Below are 19,877 nucleotides of genomic sequence, written 5' to 3' on the forward strand. Positions count from 1 at the left end.
ATCAAACCTCCTTGGCGGCACCCATAGTGTCACTTCTTGTTTTACACCACTTGTCACTATCTAGGATGAGTGACATCACAGGAAGTGATGTCCATCATCAGATACCACCCCCTACAGCCTCAGAGGAGCATGTGCCCAGAGACCTGTGTGAATCGTGGCACATTGTTCATGCAAGTAAAAAAACAAAGAAATAGTATTAAATGTATTTTTTTTACTGCACAGATATACTTTTGCAAAGTAAGTGGTGAGAACAGAGATAATGAGATTTGATTAAATAGAGGGCTGATGGTCTTTTTAAAATGCGCATGCTCAGTGCATGTGCAAATTACGCAAACTGCCCATTCTCCTCTGAGGCTGTATGGGGTGGTGTCCGGCAATGGACATCACTTCCTGTGACATCACTCATCCAAGATGGCAATGCCCACAGCATCACTTCCTGTTTTACACCACTCACCACCATTTTGGATTTGTGCAACATATGGTGCCACTATCTTGGAAAAGGGGCTTGCCCTGGGTGGTTATAGCATCATTTGCGGTGACATTGGAACAGGAGAACTATGTATTCTACAGCAGACGGTGCAAGCTTTGTATATGCAGCACCAGGATTTCGTTGCTGGGGATAATGTTGTTTATCTTTCTTGAATCTGGTTGTTAAAAAGGGTATGACAATTCATGCTTTTCTTTAAGTCTTATGGGTATACTATTACGGAGGTTAAATATAAAGCCTCCCTTCAGGAATGCAGCCTTGATTTTCCTCCAGCTGTTTTTGTCACGCTATGTTAACTTTCAACTTTGTGATTTACTGAAAGGTGCGCGAGCAAAAGATAAAACACATGGAAGTAAACAGGGTAAGAATACAAGGCCCCCAAACAGATAGACACCGAAAAATATTAATTTATTCCACCACGTGCCCCCAAAGAGAGAATCCCACCAAGCATAGATGTCCATCTCTGGACGGGAACATGTGCAAGCTTTCTAATGTCATTAGCTATATTTAGTACCGCAGCTGCAGTATCATCAATGGTCAGGCAACATTTGGAAGTATTCCACTTCCCACAGATCCCGCCTTCTTCCGCAAGAAGGTAAGGCTTCGTTACAACATCACCAAAAAGGGTGAGGTTTAGGGAGGAGTTATGATGTCACTTCTGGTGATGGCATCAAAAGGGGTGGGGTGGGGCAGGAGGTGCAGGGCTTGGGTAGATAGTGGGAATGGCTTGAGCAGGGAGTGGGCAGAGCTTAGGCGGATCCTCAATTGTGTCACATGATGCTTGGGTCACGTGACCAGAAGTGGGTGGGGTCACCTGCCTAAACATGCAGTTTGGTTTGACAAATGCTAATGAACCTTAGTACTCAGGTTTAAGCATAATTTACAGAGTCTGGTTCCTGCCAGTTAAATTTTATGGCGTTCACACAGTGCATAGAACTAAACTGTAAGTGGTGGATGCATGAAGTACCTCCTCGGTGCAGGTGACAGAGTCAAAAGCAATAACAGACATTATGAAAGCTTGGGATAACTACAGAGGATCCCTAGTTGTGAAGTAGGCAAAGAAAGCTAGATTTCAATTGGCATGTATGGCATTGTACCAGGAAGCAAACTGGACAGACTAGATGAGCCTTACAGCCTTCGTCTGACATCATAGTTTATGTTGTCTCCTAGGAACAACAAAAGATGGTGCATGATGCAACAAGCATTCCATTTAGTTCTTTCTTTTTATTTTGAGGTATCCAAGCTCAAATTTCATGTCTTTTTGACCTATGAGGAGCAACATAATCTTTTGAGTGCTACCTCATTTCTGAAACTTGGTGCATTACTTACAGAGGGATAAGCTCTTACAGCAGGGGCGTAGCCACGGGTGGGCCTGGATGGGCCCAGGCCCACCCACTTTTGCTACAGGCCCGCCCCGCCCGCGACAGCCCCCTGCACTGACCTGAAGCGCGTTCTCCCTCCAATCCAGCACCGGCGATCATTGCCAGCCTTCTACCACGTCCAGCAGGAAGTTGCAGAGTAGGCGGGACGCACCTGAGAAGAAGCTCCGACGACGCACGCTGGACGTGGTAGAAGGTTGGCTATGATCGCCGGTGCTGGATTGGAGGGAGAACGCACTTCAGGTCAGTGCAGGGGGCTGTCGCGGTCGCGGGTAGACACAAAATGTGGTGGCGGCGGGCGGGCAGGCGGTGGACGGTGGAGAGGAAAGAGGTCTGTGCCCACCCAGTCCACCTCCAGGCCCACCCAAAAATTAATTGCTGGCTACGTTACTGTCTTACAGAGTAACTCACTTGATACACAGATTAATCCCATAAGCAAATCAAGATATTTATGATAAAATAATACCATGTTGCACCAGTGATGCATTATACACAGGCTGGATGTTAAAGAAATTCGCAAAACACAAGTCTTGCAAGTCCTAGGAAATTTGGAATGCTCTAAATATGGCTGCCCTAGGAAACTGTCATTTCTGCCAGGTTACATGTTTGTTTTATGTTTATCAGATTCTTGATATATCGCCTTTCTGTGGTACAAGCAAAGCGGTTTACATGTTCCATACAGATCCGGTTCTCAGTCCACTGCACTAACCATTAGACTATTCCTCCACTCTTTAGTTATTTAGAGACCTTTTTAGACTGCCTTTCGAGCATTTATAGAAAAATAGATTGCAATCTAACCAGAAACAAGGATTATTTTGTTCACTATCAATTGCAACATTTCAATCCTAATACTTACTGGTGATCTTGGTGGTAAATATGGAATGCCAAATGGATAATATTACTCACAAATGTCCTTAATAGCAAAGTTTCATGTGGCAAGTGCAAGTCTTTCTCTGCCTTCTGATCTACTAAAATTAAAATAATAATATTGAATTAAAGTTGGAACCAGATTATGGACATTTCCAAACAGGAGTAAAAACCTGGCTCTTTCCCTATAAGTAGGGTTGAGGTGGGGTGAGAGTTTGTGGTTTTGTGGTAGGTGCTGGTTAGATGCAGGACTTTGTCTAATACTGTTCCTGGAAGATTTTTTTGAGGATTTGTTATGACTTTGTATATGTAAATCTGTAAACAGAAAAGAAGAAATGGTGATTTTCCTTGTGCGATATATGAATGTTATAAATAAATAAATCCTCTTTCTCAGACTAATGTGGTTTAATCAGCAAGTGAAAGGTATTCCAAAATAAATAAATCAGGAACCTGTCTGTGCACATCATGAGGGTAATAGCAGAACAGGTTGCTTAAGTTGTGTGGGAGGTATGAGCTAAGTTACACCAGTTTTTTTAAAGGAAAGTATGTACAATTTCTCTTTGAGAATTACCCTACAGAAATTATCCACACCAGGGCCGTGCCAAGGGTCTGTGGCGCCCCCCGCAGACGAACAGTTGGCGCGCACGTGCCCCCCATGAAAATGATCGCTGCCCTCCCATCCACGCTCCTCTCTCCCCTGCCCTCCCGCTCCCATGTCCCAACTGCCCGCCCTCTTCTCCCCCCCCCCAAGATCCCTTTTAAATTTACCTCCGTCTGGCAGCGAAGGCGCAGCGTCAGTGAAGGAGGCGGCGCTCCCGACGTCTCTACTAGTCTTCCCTTCGCTCAGTGTTCCGCCTTCTTCTGACGTCAAGGAAATGATGTCAGAAGAAGGCGGAACACTGAGCGAAGGGAAGACTAGTAGAGACGTCGGGAGCGCCGCCTCCTTCACTGACGCTGCGCTTTTGCTGCCGGACGGAAGTAAATTTAAAAGGGATCTTGTTGGGGAGGAGAAGAGGGCGGGCAGTTGGGACATGGGAGCGGGAGGCCGAGGTAAGCATGGTGCGGCGGGGCACCCCCCAGAGGACGGCGCCCTCCTGCCGTGCTTACCTCGCTTACCGTGTTGGCACGGCCCTGATCCACACATATTTACACCTGCTATTGAGTACATGTCTATTTTCCAATTTATTTGTGCATATTTGATAAAGTATGTGTGTAAATGATACCTTCCCAACTTCACCCCAGGAACAAGGTCTGTGTGGCACACACATTTACATGCATATCATCTGGGGCAATTTTTATCCAGACACGCATATCAGATGCACGCCAAAAATGAAATTATCACAAGAGCCACGCGGTAGCCAGACAGTAACTCCATTTTGGCACACGTTGGGTGCATGTAGACGCTTACACTACTTAGTAAAAGGGCCCCTAAGCGCATAGGGCTAGATCTCTATAAGGCACCGGAAAAATCAATGTGGAAAAATAAATATGCCTAGGTGTATTCTCTAAAGTACGCCTAAATTTCAGCACAGTTTCTAGAATACGCCGAGCACCCATCTGCATGAGTAAATTTAGTTGCGGGCAGTTACCCCAAATAAAACTTGATGTAAATCCCAAAGCCTAAATTAGGTGCAGATCAGGTGTATTCTAAAACAACTCGCATAGATCTGAGAAACGCTCGTGACCCGCCCATTCCACACCCGTGACCACGCCCCCTTTTCAACTTAGAATTTACATGCATCACGTTACAGAATATACTTGGACAGTTGTGTGCATATATTCTAATTAATGCCAATTAGTGTTAATTGCTTGTTAAGTGGCAATTATCAGAACTGATTGGCTTGTTAATTAATTAAGTTGTGTGCGCAAACAGCTAGCCGCGAATATTCAGCACATTGCTGGCTAAGTTTAGCAGCCAAATCGGTCTGCCTAAATATTTGGCTGCTATAAACTTAACCGGCCAGCGCTGAATAGTAACCTGGCCAATTAAGTTTAAACTGGACAACCTCCCCCCATCCCCACCAGATAGTCAATGCCAGTCACAGAAAATGACCCGGCATTGAATATCTGAGCTCAGTGTTCATTGCGGCACTTATGTGGGCTGCCTCCTGCAGTCTAAATATTGACTGGACTGTATTAAAAAAAACTATACAAATCTTGTTTTCTGCATAATTCTGTCAAAACATGACCAATTTCAATAAAATTTGGGATATATACAGTGGGGGAAATAAGTATTTGATCCCTTGCTGATTTTGTAAGTTTGCCCACTGACAAAGACATGAGCAGCCCATAATTGAAGGGTAGGTTATTGGTAACAGTGAGAGATAGCACATCACAAATTAAATCCGGAAAATCACATTGTGGAAAGTATATGAATTTATTTGCATTCTGCAGAGGGAAATAAGTATTTAATCCCTCTGGCAAACAAGACCTAATACTTGGTGGCAAAACCCTTGTTGGCAAGCACAGCGGTCAGACGTCTTCTGTAGTTGATGATGAGGTTTGCACACATGTCAGGAGGAATTTTGGTCCACTCCTCTTTGCAGATCATCTCTAAATCATTAAGAGTTCTGGGCTGTCGCTTGGCAACTCGCAGCTTCAGCTCCCTCCATAAGTTTTCAATGGGATTAAGGTCTGGTGACTGGCTAGGCCACTCCATGACCCTAATGTGCTTCTTCCTGAGCCACTCCTTTGTTGCCTTGGCTGTATGTTTTGGGTCATTGTCGTGCTGGAAGACCCAGCCACGACCCATTTTTAAGGCCCTGGCGGAGGGAAGGAGGTTGTCACTCAGAATTGTACGGTACATGGCCCCATCCATTCTCCCATTGATGCGGTGAAGTAGTCCTGTGCCCTTAGCAGAGAAACACCCCCAAAACATAACATTTCCACCTCCATGCTTGACAGTGGGGACGGTGTTCTTTGGGTCATAGGCAGCATTTCTCTTCCTCCAAACACGGCGAGTTGAGTTCATGCCAAAGAGCTCAATTTTTGTCTCATCTGACAACAGCACCTTCTCCCAATCACTCTCGGCATCATCCAGGTGTTCACTGGCAAACTTCAGACGGGCCGTCACATGTGCCTTCCAGAGCAGGGGGACCTTGCGGGCACTGCAGGATTGCAATCCGTTATGTCGTAATGTGTTACCAATGGTTTTCGTGGTGACAGTGGTCCCAGCTGCCTTGAGATCATTGACAAGTTCCCCCCTTGTAGTTGTAGGCTGATTTCTAACCTTCCTCATGATCAAGGATACCCCACGAGGTGAGATTTTGCGTGGAGCCCCAGATCTTTGTCGATTGACAGTCATTTTGTACTTCTTCCATTTTCTTACTATGGCACCAACAGTTGTCTCCTTCTCGCCCAGCGTCTTACTGATGGTTTTGTAGCCCATTCCAGCCTTGTGCAGGTGTATGATCTTGTCCCTGACATCCTTAGACAGCTCCTTGCTCTTGGCCATTTTGTAGAGGTTAGAGTCTGACTGATTCACTGAGTCTGTGGACAGGTGTTTTTCATACAGGTGACCATTGCCGACAGCTGTCTGTCATGCAGGTAACGAGTTGATTTGGAGCATCTACCTGGTCTGTAGGGGCCAGATCTCTTACTGGTTGGTGGGGGATCAAATACTTATTTCCCTCTGCAGAATGCAAATAAATTCATATACTTTCCACAATGTGATTTTCCGGATTTAATTTGTGATGTGCTATCTCTCACTGTTACCAATAACCTACCCTTCAATTATGGGCTGCTCATGTCTTTGTCAGTGGGCAAACTTACAAAATCAGCAAGGGATCAAATACTTATTTCCCCCACTGTATCATCCTGAATAAATTTGCAAAAAGTCTATATTCACGCTGGCCACCTCACCTAAACAACATCACCACTATCAAATGATTATCACCATGATATGCGTAGACACCATTTTGCTTTACACATAAACACCATGGTTTTCAGTCAGGAGGATCTGATCCTTATTAAAAATTTGTATCTAAAAAAAGGTTATATAATTCTCATAGCAGTGGCGTAGCCAGACCTGACATTGTGGGTGGCCCTAGAGCTAATATGGATGGGCACTATAGGCTTGATATCAGGGGCGTAGCCACGGGTGGGCCTGGGTGGGCCTGGGCCCACCCACTTTGGGCTCAGGCCCACCCAGCGACGATGCAGAGCGACGACAAAAGAATTGATCCCCCGCCGGCACGCAGGCCTTCTTTCCCCTCCCTCCCTCCCCTTCGGGCAGCGCCGCTGTCTATCGCTACAGCTGAGCAAAGCTGCAGCGCACCGGGTTCGTCTCCGTCCTGCCGCTACTTCTGCCCTCTGGCTCCGTGATCTTTGTTTGCTTATCTGCAGCGGTTCCGGATCTGTGCGCTCCCAGGGCTGTCTGTGTATGCTGCCTGCGACTGCTTCCTCTGCGCTGGGCCCCGCCTCTTCAGAAGAGTAGGCGGGGCCAGCGCAGAGGAAGCAGTCGCAGGCAGCATACAGACAGGCCTGGGAGCGCGCGGATCTGGAACCACTGCAGAAGAGCAAACAAAGATCACAACGGAGGCGGAGGGCGGAAGTAGCGGCAGGACGGAGACGGACCCGGTGCGGTGCAGCTTTGCTCAGCTGTAGGGATAGACTGCGGCGCTGGAGGGGAAAGAAGGCCTGCAGCCAGGTGCCAGACTGTCGCTGGGGAAAGGGAGGGAAAAACGTGTGTGTGTGTGGTGGTGGTGTGTGGATGGGGGGTCGGGGAGAGACAGGAGCACTGTTGGGATGAGGGAGTGAGACAGGGTAGAGCTGGGGAGGGACGGAGAGATGCTGCAAGGGGAAAGAGAATGAGAATTGTTGGATATGGGTGGGATGGGGAGAGGGAGAGAAAGGGCATGAAAGAAAAAAACATTTTGGACATGGAAGTGGAAGGGAGAGGTGAGAGGGGAAATGTTGAACATGGCATGAGGGAAAGGAAGGATGGAGAGATGATGATGGTGGTGGTGGGGGGCAGAGAGAGATGTCAAACCAGGGGCTCAAGGCAGGGAGAGGGAGAAAAGTTGGACATGAAGGTGGAGAAGAGGAGAGGAAAGGAGAGATGCACAAGTGAGGGAGGGGAGAAAGAGGGAAGATGGATCCAGGGAGAGAAGATAGACAGTGGATGGTAGGGAAGAGAAAGGGAAAATGCTGGACAATGGGGGAGGGAAGAGAGAAAATTTTGTGCCCACCCACTTTGTGCTCAAGCCCACCCAAAATTGGCTGTCTGGCTACGCCATTGCTTGATATTCAAAACTATTTAACTGGCCAGGAACGGCTCCTGGCCAGTTAAAAAGTGTTTTAGCACCTAACTGCGGATATTCAGCTGGAGATAACCGGTTACCTCGTGCTGAATATCCACAGTAACTGGCTATATCATGCAACATAGCTGGCTAGGCACAGGTGTTCAGTGCCAAACCGGCTATGTTTAGCAGTTAAAATAGGCTACATAAATAGCAGGCCTATCTTCAACTGGTTAGCGCTGAATATTGGATTAACTAGTTAAGTTGCCGTAGTTGAAAATGAAACCGGATATTCAATGCCGGTACACCCTCCCCCCTCATGTAATGGTGATGCCTGCCCAGTGACCCTGCGGCCCACCTGCACCAGTCTGCCACAGCTCGGATCTCCCTCCACACCATCATGAGCACAGCACTCGACCCTGAGAAAATCGATTTTGCCGCAGATTTTCTCCAGGTCGAGTGCTGTACTCATGACGGCGTGGAGGAAGACCCGAGCTGTGGCAGACTCGAGCAGATGGGCTGCGGGGTCACTGGGCAGGTGTCACCATTACATGAGATCTACAGCAGAATTAGCCACAAGGATGGAGTGCACCACCCACATCATCTGCTGAAGCAGGTCCCCGTCCCAATGCCCGACTCCCGATGGACTTCCAGTAAAGATAGGAGGCAGGAGAGCTGCTATGCTGCTTGTTTGCTGGACCATCCTGGAGGCTGCCTTGCACAAATGCACGTGACTGAATGCGGTTGTGCAGACAGGCCCCGATTAACAGTCAGACTGGGTGGGCTTGAGCCGAGATTAGGTGGGCCTGGGCCGTAGTTACACCCCGTCTCATAGACTGGTGCAAATGTTTCCAGAAAAGAAGTGGATGAGGGTAAGCATAGAATATGTTTTGAAGAACGTGCGAGAACTGGGCTCAACTGATTGCCAGTCAGGAAGCGGCAGGGCTGAAGAAAACACTGCGACAGTTGAAGAACCAGGTAGTGAAGTGATGTCATTTAGGTGAGGTGGCTGGCATGAGTGTAGGCTTATTGCAAATTTATTCAGGACCATATATCCCAAATGTTATTAAAATTGGTCCAAGTTTTAACAGAGTTATGCAGAAAATAAGCTTTGTATAGTTTTTTTTTTTTTTTGGGGGGGTGGGGGGGACACAATGTGTTTGTGCTTAGGCTCTGGAAAATGGCATAAGTCTGTCAGACACTGTACTGCAATCATGGGGGCTTCTGCTATCTACCTAGTGATAGCGAACTGTATGGGCTGGTGGCTCAGAGGAGCAATTTGTCTGTAGCTGTGAGGTCAGTGTAGTGAGGGCTGTTTACACAGGGAGGAAGCATCCCGGTGTGAATATGGGGCAGTGGGGGAAAATGTTGGGTACAATGGTGGCAAGATGGGAAGGGAAACTTCCTCTGGTGAATTTCACCAATTTATAATAAGAATAAATATAACATATTTCCATGTGAAGTTCTGAAATAAAAAAGTAATTTATATTGACAATAATCTTAAATAAATTCTACCATTCATTATTCTGTCCATATCAGAAAGCGTCAAACCATAGTGATGAAATTTGCAGTCTTTCAGAAATCTCCACAGCTGGATATAGGTCAGTATGAAGGTATTGTCAACAGAATTATCACATCCTAGGCTGCTGTAAAAACTGTAGATTCTTCTTAATTCAGAAATGTGTCTCAATACAACATGTTCCACCTGAAAAAGAAAGCCTGATATGTTATTTTGCAAAGAATGAAAGTGAGACTAGCAGTAGCTGCAGACATATCTGTAACTAATTGGCATATCAGTAAAGCTCTATATCATCCTGTGGGGGGGGGGGGGGGGGGGGGGGTTCCCACACTTTCAGCCATAGAAGCCAAGTTTTCAGAATGATTGGGGGTGCTAAACCCATCACAAATGACTTCTCTTTGAATAAAGTGGAGGTATTTGCTCAATACTGGGGGTGTTCAAGCACCCACGGAGCTGGCATCTGTCCTTTCAGCAGCCTGGGAAGACATACAGGGGGCACCAACAGTGGCATGTGCATGTGGTCTAAGCACTAGACTCAAGATATAGCAAATGTCTATGACGCACAGCCAGAAGACTTTCATTAGCTTTGCTAAAACTTCTTCGGTTTCTCCATCTAGTCAATAGACTCCTTCCGCTATCTAGGAATTATCTTCAACTCACGTCTTAAATTTGCGCTCCAAGTTGCCCATGTTTGTAAAAGAGGGTTCTTTGTCCTTCGCCAACTTCGTACAGTGTGTCGGTACTTCAGTTCAGTGGTTTTCCATTCACTGATTTTGTCACTTCTTACTTCAGGACTGGATTATTGCAACATAGTCTACCTTGGCTGCACCCAGGCTACCATTAAGAGATTACAATCCTTAAAGAACACAGGTATCCATTTGTTAAGCCATGCTCACTGCCAAGACCACGTTTCCCCTCTATTCCAACAATATCATTGGCTTCCCATACAGCAGTGCATCATCTTTAAATTGACTACACTCACTTTAAAGGCATATAGGCTGGGGCTCCCTGAATACTTATCCACCCTCACCATCCCATATTCACCAGCCCATCTTCTCCATTCTCTGAAAGATCACCACCTAGTTTTACCTGGTCCCAAGTTAGCACAATTGGAACCTACTAGACATCGTGCTTTCTCCTTTGCTGCCCGCTTCCATTAGAACTCACTCCCTTTGCATCTCCGTGCAGCGCCCTCATTCAAGACCTTTAAAGCAGATCTAAAGGTCTGACTCTTCACACAGGCCTTTGGTTCATCTGGCATATGGCTGTTATGGACTGGACACTGTATCTTCTTCTCCTCCCCTGTGCTGTTCTCTCCCTGCTCTTCCTTTCTGTTCCCCTCCCTCAGTTCTCTCTTTTTTTTTCACCCTTCCATTTCCTCTCCTTCCTCCTCCCTCTATCCAGTGTGGTTAATCCTTTGTATGCTTGTTACTTTCCTGTGGAATATTGTAGTTCTTTTCTGTTTTCTGACGATCTTCTTTTGGTTTTATTGTACACCACCTAGATCTGCCAGTTAGGCTTGGCGGTATAGCAAATCTGAATAAACTATAAAATATAGGAGGGGGAAGTGACGTCACCGGGAGAGATGGCAGCCTAGCTTGGAAGCTCCGTCTCCTCGCGCTAGATTTCAGCTTTAAACAGCAATAAAAAACGGCAGCAAGCGTGAGAAAATAGCGATATCAGCTTATTAAATCCTCCCTTCAACAGAATTGGCGATGAGCAAAACTCCCGCTACACGCAAAAAAGAGAGTGAGCGGTCTGAGAAAATCATGACGGGAAAAAGCGCCAAACGCCACGAGACACCAGAGCGAGCCTCGCATTCCGACTCCGAATCGGCCCAGTCTCAGGCTGAGCAGCGACACCCGCCCTCCAAAAAAGGTATCCCAACTGAACTGCGGAAGTTCTTAGCGAATATTCAGGCAGAGATAAAGCAGTCGAAGGACGAAATTCTGGAACGCATGGATTCTCTGAGCACAGATCTCCGTGAGTTGGGGGGGCGGGTGGAAGATGTAGAACTTAAACTAGAAGAACAGGCAGAGACACTGCTTAAACATAACGAGAAGCTGCTTGAACTGGACAAACACCGACTGGAACTAGAATATAAGATAGATGATTTGGAAAATCGAGGGAGGCGAAACAACCTTAGGTTTCGGGGGGTGCCAGAAGGTGGAGAAATAGAGAACGTTACACAGATTGTGCAGACGATATGTGCCTCTTTACTTGGCCCAGAAGCTGGAGAGAATACCGTGGAACTGGACAGAGCGCATAGAGCGCTTGGAGCTCGCAAAGAACAGCAACATCGAGACATTATTGTCCGCTTCCACAAATATGAAACCAAGGAATTGATCATGACAAAGGCGCGGAAGGCGCAGAATTTGGAGTTTGGAGGCGCAAAAGTATTGGTGTATCAAGATTTGTCGCAATATACCCTGCAGCAACGACGACAAATGAAACCAGCCCTAGATATTTTAACAAAACATCAAGTGCAATACAGATGGGGCTTCCCGTTTTCTTTGAACTTTACCCTGAAGGGTAGCAAATATCGTGTGCGATCCTTACAAGAAGCATGGGAGGCCTTGCACGCGGCAGAGCTGGTGAACTCGGCTATCCCACCAGGTGAGCTGGCATCATCCACCATGGCTAAGCTTCAGGGCTGGCAAAGAACATCGGGGCGACGTGGCAACAATAAGAGATGATTGGACAGATTCCAGTTCAGAAAAAAAAAAGACATTTGGACTGAGTAAATGGACATAGATATATGTCATTGTGCCTGGCTCCCGTTGGTCTGCCAGGAGCTGTTCAAACAGGCGACCAAGTCTGGTGGATGACCAGCTAATTATTGCTGTGAGGTGAGGGTTATGGGATTATAAGTTTGATTGAATTGCACGAATGACATGATGTGGTTGGCCGAGGCTGGAAGTATATAGATACACTTTATAGGAACTAATACTATGTTGAAGGGGGATGGACAGGGTTGTATACCATAACGGTTGAATGCTGGAATGCAACTGGGCGGGGGGAGGGGATATCTGGCTGGGGTGTCGGGAGTGTTGTGACCCACTTACTCGGAACCCATCTAGGGGTTTTACACTCCTGGCTGGTGTAACAGTGGGGAGATGTTGGGGAGGGACTGGGGGAACGAGACGAGGGAGGGTTGTGGGGGGAGGGAAGACATAGGTAACAATTATTGCTATACTGACCTGTGCTGCTCACAAAGGGGATGTACATTGCTCTTATTCTCTGCAGACCTTAGCTCTTCTTTACACACTATGACACGTGTCCTGAGCTGAAGATAGTCTCCTATAATGTCAAGGGACTTAACATGCCTCAAAAAAGACAGAAGCTCTATGGGGAACTCCACCGTTTAAAACCACACATAGTTCTATTGCAAGAAACACACCTGCGTCGCAAACACGAGAAATTTCTCTCCTGCCCTGGTTACTCAGGGGTCTACTGCGCATCCGGGGCGGATTCAAGGAGGGGAGGAGTGGCGATACTGCTGCACTCTTCACTGGGGGCCCAGGTGACGCAGACTAAAAGAGACCCTGGGGGGCGTTTTTTATTTTTACAACTTACGCTAGACCAAGTAGTCCTCACGGTAGCATCAATATATGCCCCAAACTCTGGACAAGGGGAATTTTTTAATAAAATTCGAACTTTATTGGGGACCTTTACCACGGGGGCGCTTATACTTGGGGGTGACTTCAATGCCGTTATGAATCCAGGACACGACCGCTCTGGGGCAGTTAGGACGGAGGAGCACAAAGAAGCGCGATCGCTGGCCTCGTTGGCTTATTCCCTGGGACTCATAGATCTTTGGAGACTGACACACCATACAGAAAGGGATTACACTTACTACTCTCCGGTACATGAAACATACTCCCGTATTGACTACATCTTCCTAGACACCACATTAGTGGAATTAGGCCCGGATGCTGGAATTGGTAGTATGACAATGTCTGATCACGCCCCAATATGGGTCACTCTCCCAAACATTCAGACTGAAGTGAAAGACAGACGCTGGTCTCTGAACGCGAGCCTGTTGCAGGATGAGCAGGTGGTGGAGGGCTACAAACAGGTGTTTAAAGATTACCTCGACCACAACTTAGCTTCTGGCCCACCATTGCATGTGGTGTGGGACGCTTTAAAGGCGGTGTCCAGAGGACACTTTTTGCAATTGGCTAGTACTCGTGCAAGGGCCCGTAGAGCTCGCTTAAACGCATGCATAGGACGTATACAGGCACTGGAGCAACAGCACAAGGCTGGTCCCTCGTCACAAATCTGGGATGCTCTGTGTAGGGAGAGAATGGCGTTGGATTCGATGTACTCGGAACAACTTGAGCTAATAATGGCGAGACAGGGTGTACAATCATATGAATTAACTAACAAAGCTGGGCGCCTATTGGCAATGCGATTGCGAAGACAGAAAGTGGATAGAATGATTAAGCAGGTGAAAGATAGAGGGGGTGGTTTGTTGCGTCATTCGGCACTTATTCGCCAGCGCTTCAGAGAGTATTATCAGAAGCTCTACGAGCAGGAGATTGAACCTCCTAGGGAAAAAATAGATAACTACTTGCAAGACACTGATCTCATCCCTTTAGCTAAACAACACCAGGAACTGTTAGAGAGGCCTGTTACACCTAAAGAGGTCCAGGAGGCGATTGGAGGTATGCCCTCAAACAAGTCTCCGGGGCTTGACGGTTTCCCCAACGAGTTCTACCGGACATTCGCCATTGAATTGGCCCCCTTGCTTGCAGATATGTTTAATCAGGTAGGGGTGGGAGGAAATCTGCCACGAACAATGCTGGAGGCCTGGATAGCGGTGATCCCAAAGCCCGGTAAAGATCCCACTGAATGTGGCTCTTATAGGCCTATATCTGTATTAAATGCTGACGTTAAAATCCTGGCTAAGGTCCTTGCTAATAGGCTGGCACCACTCATGCCAACCTTAGTGCACCCTGACCAAGTGGGCTTTGTTTCCTACCGAAAGGCGATGGACAATATCAGACGCACTTTAGATCTTATATACTTGGCCAAGCGAAACCAGAGACCATTGTGCCTCTTAAGCCTAGATGCAGAAAAGGCCTTCGACAGGGTCCACTGGCCCTTTATGTATAGGACCTTGGAGACTTTGGGGTTTGGCACACGGTTCAGGGGCTGGATACAAGCATTTTATTCCTTTCCCAGAGCTTGCATTAAGATTAACGGCAGTCACTCAGATTCATTTTCCTTGCATAGGGGCACAAGACAGGGTTGTCCTCTTTCCCCTCTTTTGTTTGCTATTGTCATGGAGCCATTTGCCTCTAAGGTTCGGAAAGATCCGCTGATCGCAGGGCCTACTGTGGCAGGGAGAATGCATAAAATGGCACTCTTTGCGGACGATGTTTTGCTGTATATTACCCGCCCCCACGACGCGCTCCCTAGGCTTACTCAACTTATTGAGGAGTATTCTGTAGTATCGGGCTTTAAAGTCAACATGACAAAGTCTGAGGCCCTGAATATCTCTCTACCGGAAGATACAGTTGCAGAACTTAAAGCTGCTCATGCTTTTCGGTGGGCGGGAAGACACATTCGATACCTGGGGGTGAACCTCACTTCCAACTTGTCTGACTTATTCTCCGCTAACTATAAAGGCCTGGTTCGAGCACTTGCGGCAGATATGGAACGCTGGGGTGATCTAGAGGTCTGGTTCGGGCGTATAGCAATTCTTAAGATGAACGTCTTACCTCGAATCTTATACTTATTCCAGGTGCTGCCTGTAATGATGCCCAGACGATTTCTTGCCTCTTTGCAAGATAGAATTGTGCGTTTCGTCTGGGCAGGAAAACATCCTAGGCTGTCTCGTGCCCTGTTGTATCAAGGGAGACGTCGGGGAGGCCTGGCGGTCCCAAATGTCTTCTGGTACTACCGGGCGGCCCAAGGAAAGGTAGCTTTGGAATGGTATCAGGGATACCCGGACAGACAATGGGTGCACTTGGAACAACACTCTGCAGGTGCGACACCGCTGGGAGCGCTTATGTGGCTACCAAAGCCATTTCGCAAGCTTTCTGAGAGCGTCTGTCCCTCGGTGGAGGTTACCCTTCACTATTGGGATAAGTTGTTTCCGGGGGGCAGGTGTACTTTGACACGTTTGGCCCCTATAGCACACAACCCGTTATTCCTGCCTGGGACGACGGAGGGCTCGGTCATGAGGTGGTACAGGGAAGGGCTACGAACATGGGACCAGCTGTTTGATGGAGACACTCTCCTTCAATTTGGAGAGCTGCAGTCACGAAACCCTGGGGTGTTGAGAGACGATTTTGCATACTACCAACTAGCTCACTTCCTTCGCACCAAGGCCGTTACTACGGTAATTAAGCGGACCAAAGGCTACTTAGAGGAGATATGTGAAAAGTTAACCACTTCTAGAGGCTTGATAGGCACACTTTACAAATATATCACTACGCAGAACCCTGTGTATGAGTGTCATAGGAGGGCTTGGGAGAGGGATCTGGGGATGACACTGGATGTGCCGGGGTGGGAGAGAATAGAACGTGAAGCGACAAGGGTCTCCATACACGTCCCGCTAAAGGAAAATGCTATGAAGGTGCTATACAGGTGGTACCTTACTCCTGACCGCCTCCAGCGCATATACCCAAATACATCAGGTCTTTGCTGGAGGGGGTGTGGTATGAGGGGGACGATGGGACACCTTTGGTGGAATTGTCACAAAGTGAGAGCTTTCTGGAAGGTGGTCCAAAACAGGCTGCAGAGCTGGTTACAAACACCCATTCCTTGGACCTCGACGGTGTTTCTTTTTGCCGCAAAAGTAGAGGGCATGCCGGCTGCGCAGCATAAGCTGCTGAGGCAGGCGGTATGTGTTGCCCGAGTGACAATTGCACAGCACTGGAAACAACAGGGTGTCCCGTCGGTTAAGAGATGGCACAATAAACTGAAATATGTGTGCGAGATGGAAAGACTCTTGGCAGTCAGGAGACATCAAACGCACAAGTGGCATGACATATGGCAGTTCTTTGTTAACGCAGTAGGTAATGTTTAGAACAGGCACATGTGAGAAGTGTGAATGAAGCATAGTGAGACAGTCGTGAAGGGCAGGGAAATAGAAGGGGGTGGGAGGGATTGGGTAGGTTTTAATAAAGGATGGGGGCGGTTGTTTAGATGGGGGAAAGGGGGGGGGAAATGTTTTCATTATTAAAACAAAATAACAAAAAGTTGAAGTTTCTACAGTTATATTTCACTGTTGTACTGTGTCAGCAAACTGCACTATTCGGGTCTCATCTTGTCTGGACCACATTGTAAACATACCAGTGTAGAGCGATGAATATTGTATATTGTTTATTGCAAATTTTCAATAAAAGACTTCTTACAAATAAAAAAAAAAATAAAAAAAAAAACTATAAAATATAAAGGGCAAAGATCCAGCTGCCATAAAGAAGATGCTTCAGCTTTTAGTTCTCTTTTCCCTTCAAAAAGGGTGATGAGTGGGACTGTAGTATCTGATTGGGAAGAAAACCCAAGAGTCACGGGAGGCTGGCTGTCAAAAAAGTATAAAAAAATTATTTTCTCCAATTATGTTACCAAATCTTTTCACAATGACCCTCATTTTACAAGCCTTATTTCTGTTTGATATGTGTGTAAAAGGGCACTTCGACATTTATCTTGCATAAATGTCTAAATCCCTATTTTACAAGGTTGGGATACGTACGTATCAAACCCAGGTGCGTGCAAATGGCAAGAGGGCATAGGTCAGGGCACGTCTTAGTCAATAGACGGATGTGACAAGTTCATAGATGTTTATTCTCCATTTCAGAAGGGAGACTAAACAGCTATGTTCTAAAAACTCAACATATTTAGGATTTGGTAAACAGCTGCTATTGAGAAGCACTCCACTGGAAGGAGGGGGGGTTAAACCCCCCCCCCCCAAACGCCAAAGGGGCAAGAAAATAGCATCGGGATAATAACCAGTTTTGTGGTGGCTTTGAACCCGTCAATTTTTTATACATCTATTTTTCTAAAATGGATGTTTCAGCTGCACACACCCAGTGCATAAACATTAATTTCTCCTGTATTTCAGAACAGCCTCTACATTGGCTGACCTGAACATGTATACCCTGGAGGAAAGGAGAAACAGGGGTGATATGATACAGACGTTCAAATATTTGAAAGGTATCAATCCGCAAATGAACCTTTTCCGGAGATGGGAAGGCGGTAGAACTAGAGGACATGAAATGAGATTGAAGGGGGGCAGACTCAAGAAAAATGTCAGGAAGTATTTTTTCACGGAGAGAGTGGTGGATGCTTGGAATGCCCTCCCGCGGGAGGTGGTGGAGATGAAAACGGTAACGGAATTCAAACATGACTGGGATAAACATAAAGGAATCCTGTTCGGAAGGAAGGGATCCTCAGGAGCTCAGCGGAGATTGGATGGCAGAGGCGGGGCTGGTGGTTGAGAGGCAGGGTTAGTGCTGGGCAGACTTATATGGTCTGTGCCCTGAAAAAGACAGATACAAATCAAGGGGCTGGTGGTTGGGAGGCGGGGCTAGTGCTGGGCAGACATATACGGTCTGTGCCCTGAAAAATACAGATACAAATCAAGGTAAGGTATACACAACAAGTAGCACATATGAGTTATCTTGTTGGGCAGACTGGATGGACCGTGCAGGTCTTTTTCTGCTGTCATCTACTATTGGCAGATTTTGTTCTGAAATACTGATGAAACTTGAGACGCACTGACCTGCATGTCTCAATTTCTACTTCTATGACCTGTCTAAAATGAGGCTGAATATCTATAAAGGAGAAGCTCATTTCCTACTCAAAGCATTAGTGATTTTATAAATATCAAGCACGAGAATGCATAGGCGGTCGGTGGCCCAACTGTTTGGGGAGGCTAAAGGGGGTGGGGTTAGGGGTGGGGCCAGGGGCGGGGTTCACATCCATAATTGTCTGACAACACACAGAAAAAAATAAGTACAAATAAAATAATCACAATTAATACCTTTTATTAAATTTAGATATTAGATATGTATCATATGTCAAAGAATAAAGTGGTTGCTCAAAGCATACACTAACCACAATCGCTCAACTGCAAAACACTATGCACAACTTTGTGCAAAAACACACTCGGAACCTTACTGTACCATGACAGTACTGAAAAGAGACAAGCTTTCTATTGTCTCCATAATTTATGTACCAATTCTATTAATTCCTGAGTTTAGCAGCTAAAAAAGGTGGTTTAATTGCTCAGAAAGCTTGCTGGAAGCAGTACAGAATGTGAGAATCTGTGGCAGTGGAAAAATAAGACAAGTTTGGTGTATATATGGGGGCAACAGAGACAAATATAGTGGGTGTGTTTGGAGTGGGGGGGATCAGCAGAGAGATACTGGTATACTGAGTGTTTGTGAGGGGTGCATGCTGGAAAAATCTGAACATGGTGCCTCTGTGTGTATGTGGGAGGGGAGGGGTACTGCAAAGAGGAACATGCTGCCTGTGTGGCTTTATTCATGGGTCACGTATAAGGCATCTCTACTTAAACGCTCTAGCTGCAGAAGCTGCTCAAAATCGTAGCTCCTCGGTATTCCAGGCTACGAGTCTCATTTTCGAACATATCCCAACATAAACTGGATTTTAAAAAATAAAGTGCATTGATTTCCACTGGTTCATCCACTTGAAATCCAGAGATCGAAAGTGAAAGGTGTGTGTGTGTGTATTCTTAGATTTAATTATCAAGATAACAGAATAGGTAAAACAAAACAAAAACACCTTATATCTGCAAGAGAACTAGCTGTTGCTGGTCGTCGTCAGAAGAGCAGATTATTAACAAAAAAAGTCAAATTTCAGTTCTTACTCACGCCAGCATCTTATTACAGCTTGCTTCGGGGCTTCGGCCTGACTGCATGACGTGCCCCGCCTCCTCTGACCAAACTGCTTCCGCGAGGGCTGGACGAATCAGAAGGAAGGCTGGTCAAAGGAGGCGGGGCACATCATGCAGTCAGGCCGAAGCCCCGAAGCAAGTTGTACCGGCGGCAGCGATGGGCGATCATCTGAATCACTTTGAAGGGAGTGAGAGGGATAGAGACGCTGCATCGAGGGAGGGTGAGAGTACTGTAGCGCCGGCGATCTAATCAAATTATAGGGACTGCAGGGAGGGAGTGCGAGAGATAAACGGTGCATCGGGGGGGGGGGGGGGGGGGGATGAGAGAGAGAGATGCTTGGGGCTTGTGGCTGGGGAGGCTTAGCCTCCCCAAGCCTCTTATACCGGGCACCTATGTGTGAATGAGATCATCATGCCTCCATCATTTTGTGTATCACCTTGTATACACTGCACTACTGATAACTGACAATCATTTAACAGAACTCTAAATCTAACATGCAGACTGCAAAAAATA

The 19,877-nt window shown here is 46.8% G+C and overlaps 1 protein-coding gene across 1 annotated transcript in view; it reads right to left on the reverse strand.

Moving 5' to 3' along the window:
* The window catches only part of RSPH10B (radial spoke head 10 homolog B), a 101,063-nt gene that overhangs the window by 35,932 nt on the left and 45,254 nt on the right, over positions 1 to 19,877 (reverse strand). The window contains exons 11-12 of the mRNA XM_030212022.1: positions 9,489 to 9,678; positions 2,723 to 2,834 (exon numbers count right to left, since the gene is read on the reverse strand). Of these exons, the coding sequence (XP_030067882.1) occupies positions 2,723 to 2,834; positions 9,489 to 9,678 (302 nt within the window). The remainder of the gene's footprint in view (positions 1 to 2,722; positions 2,835 to 9,488; positions 9,679 to 19,877) is intronic.

This window comes from Microcaecilia unicolor, chromosome 8, assembly GCF_901765095.1.
Source record: "Microcaecilia unicolor chromosome 8, aMicUni1.1, whole genome shotgun sequence".
Classification (NCBI taxonomy): Eukaryota; Metazoa; Chordata; class Amphibia; order Gymnophiona; family Siphonopidae; genus Microcaecilia; species Microcaecilia unicolor.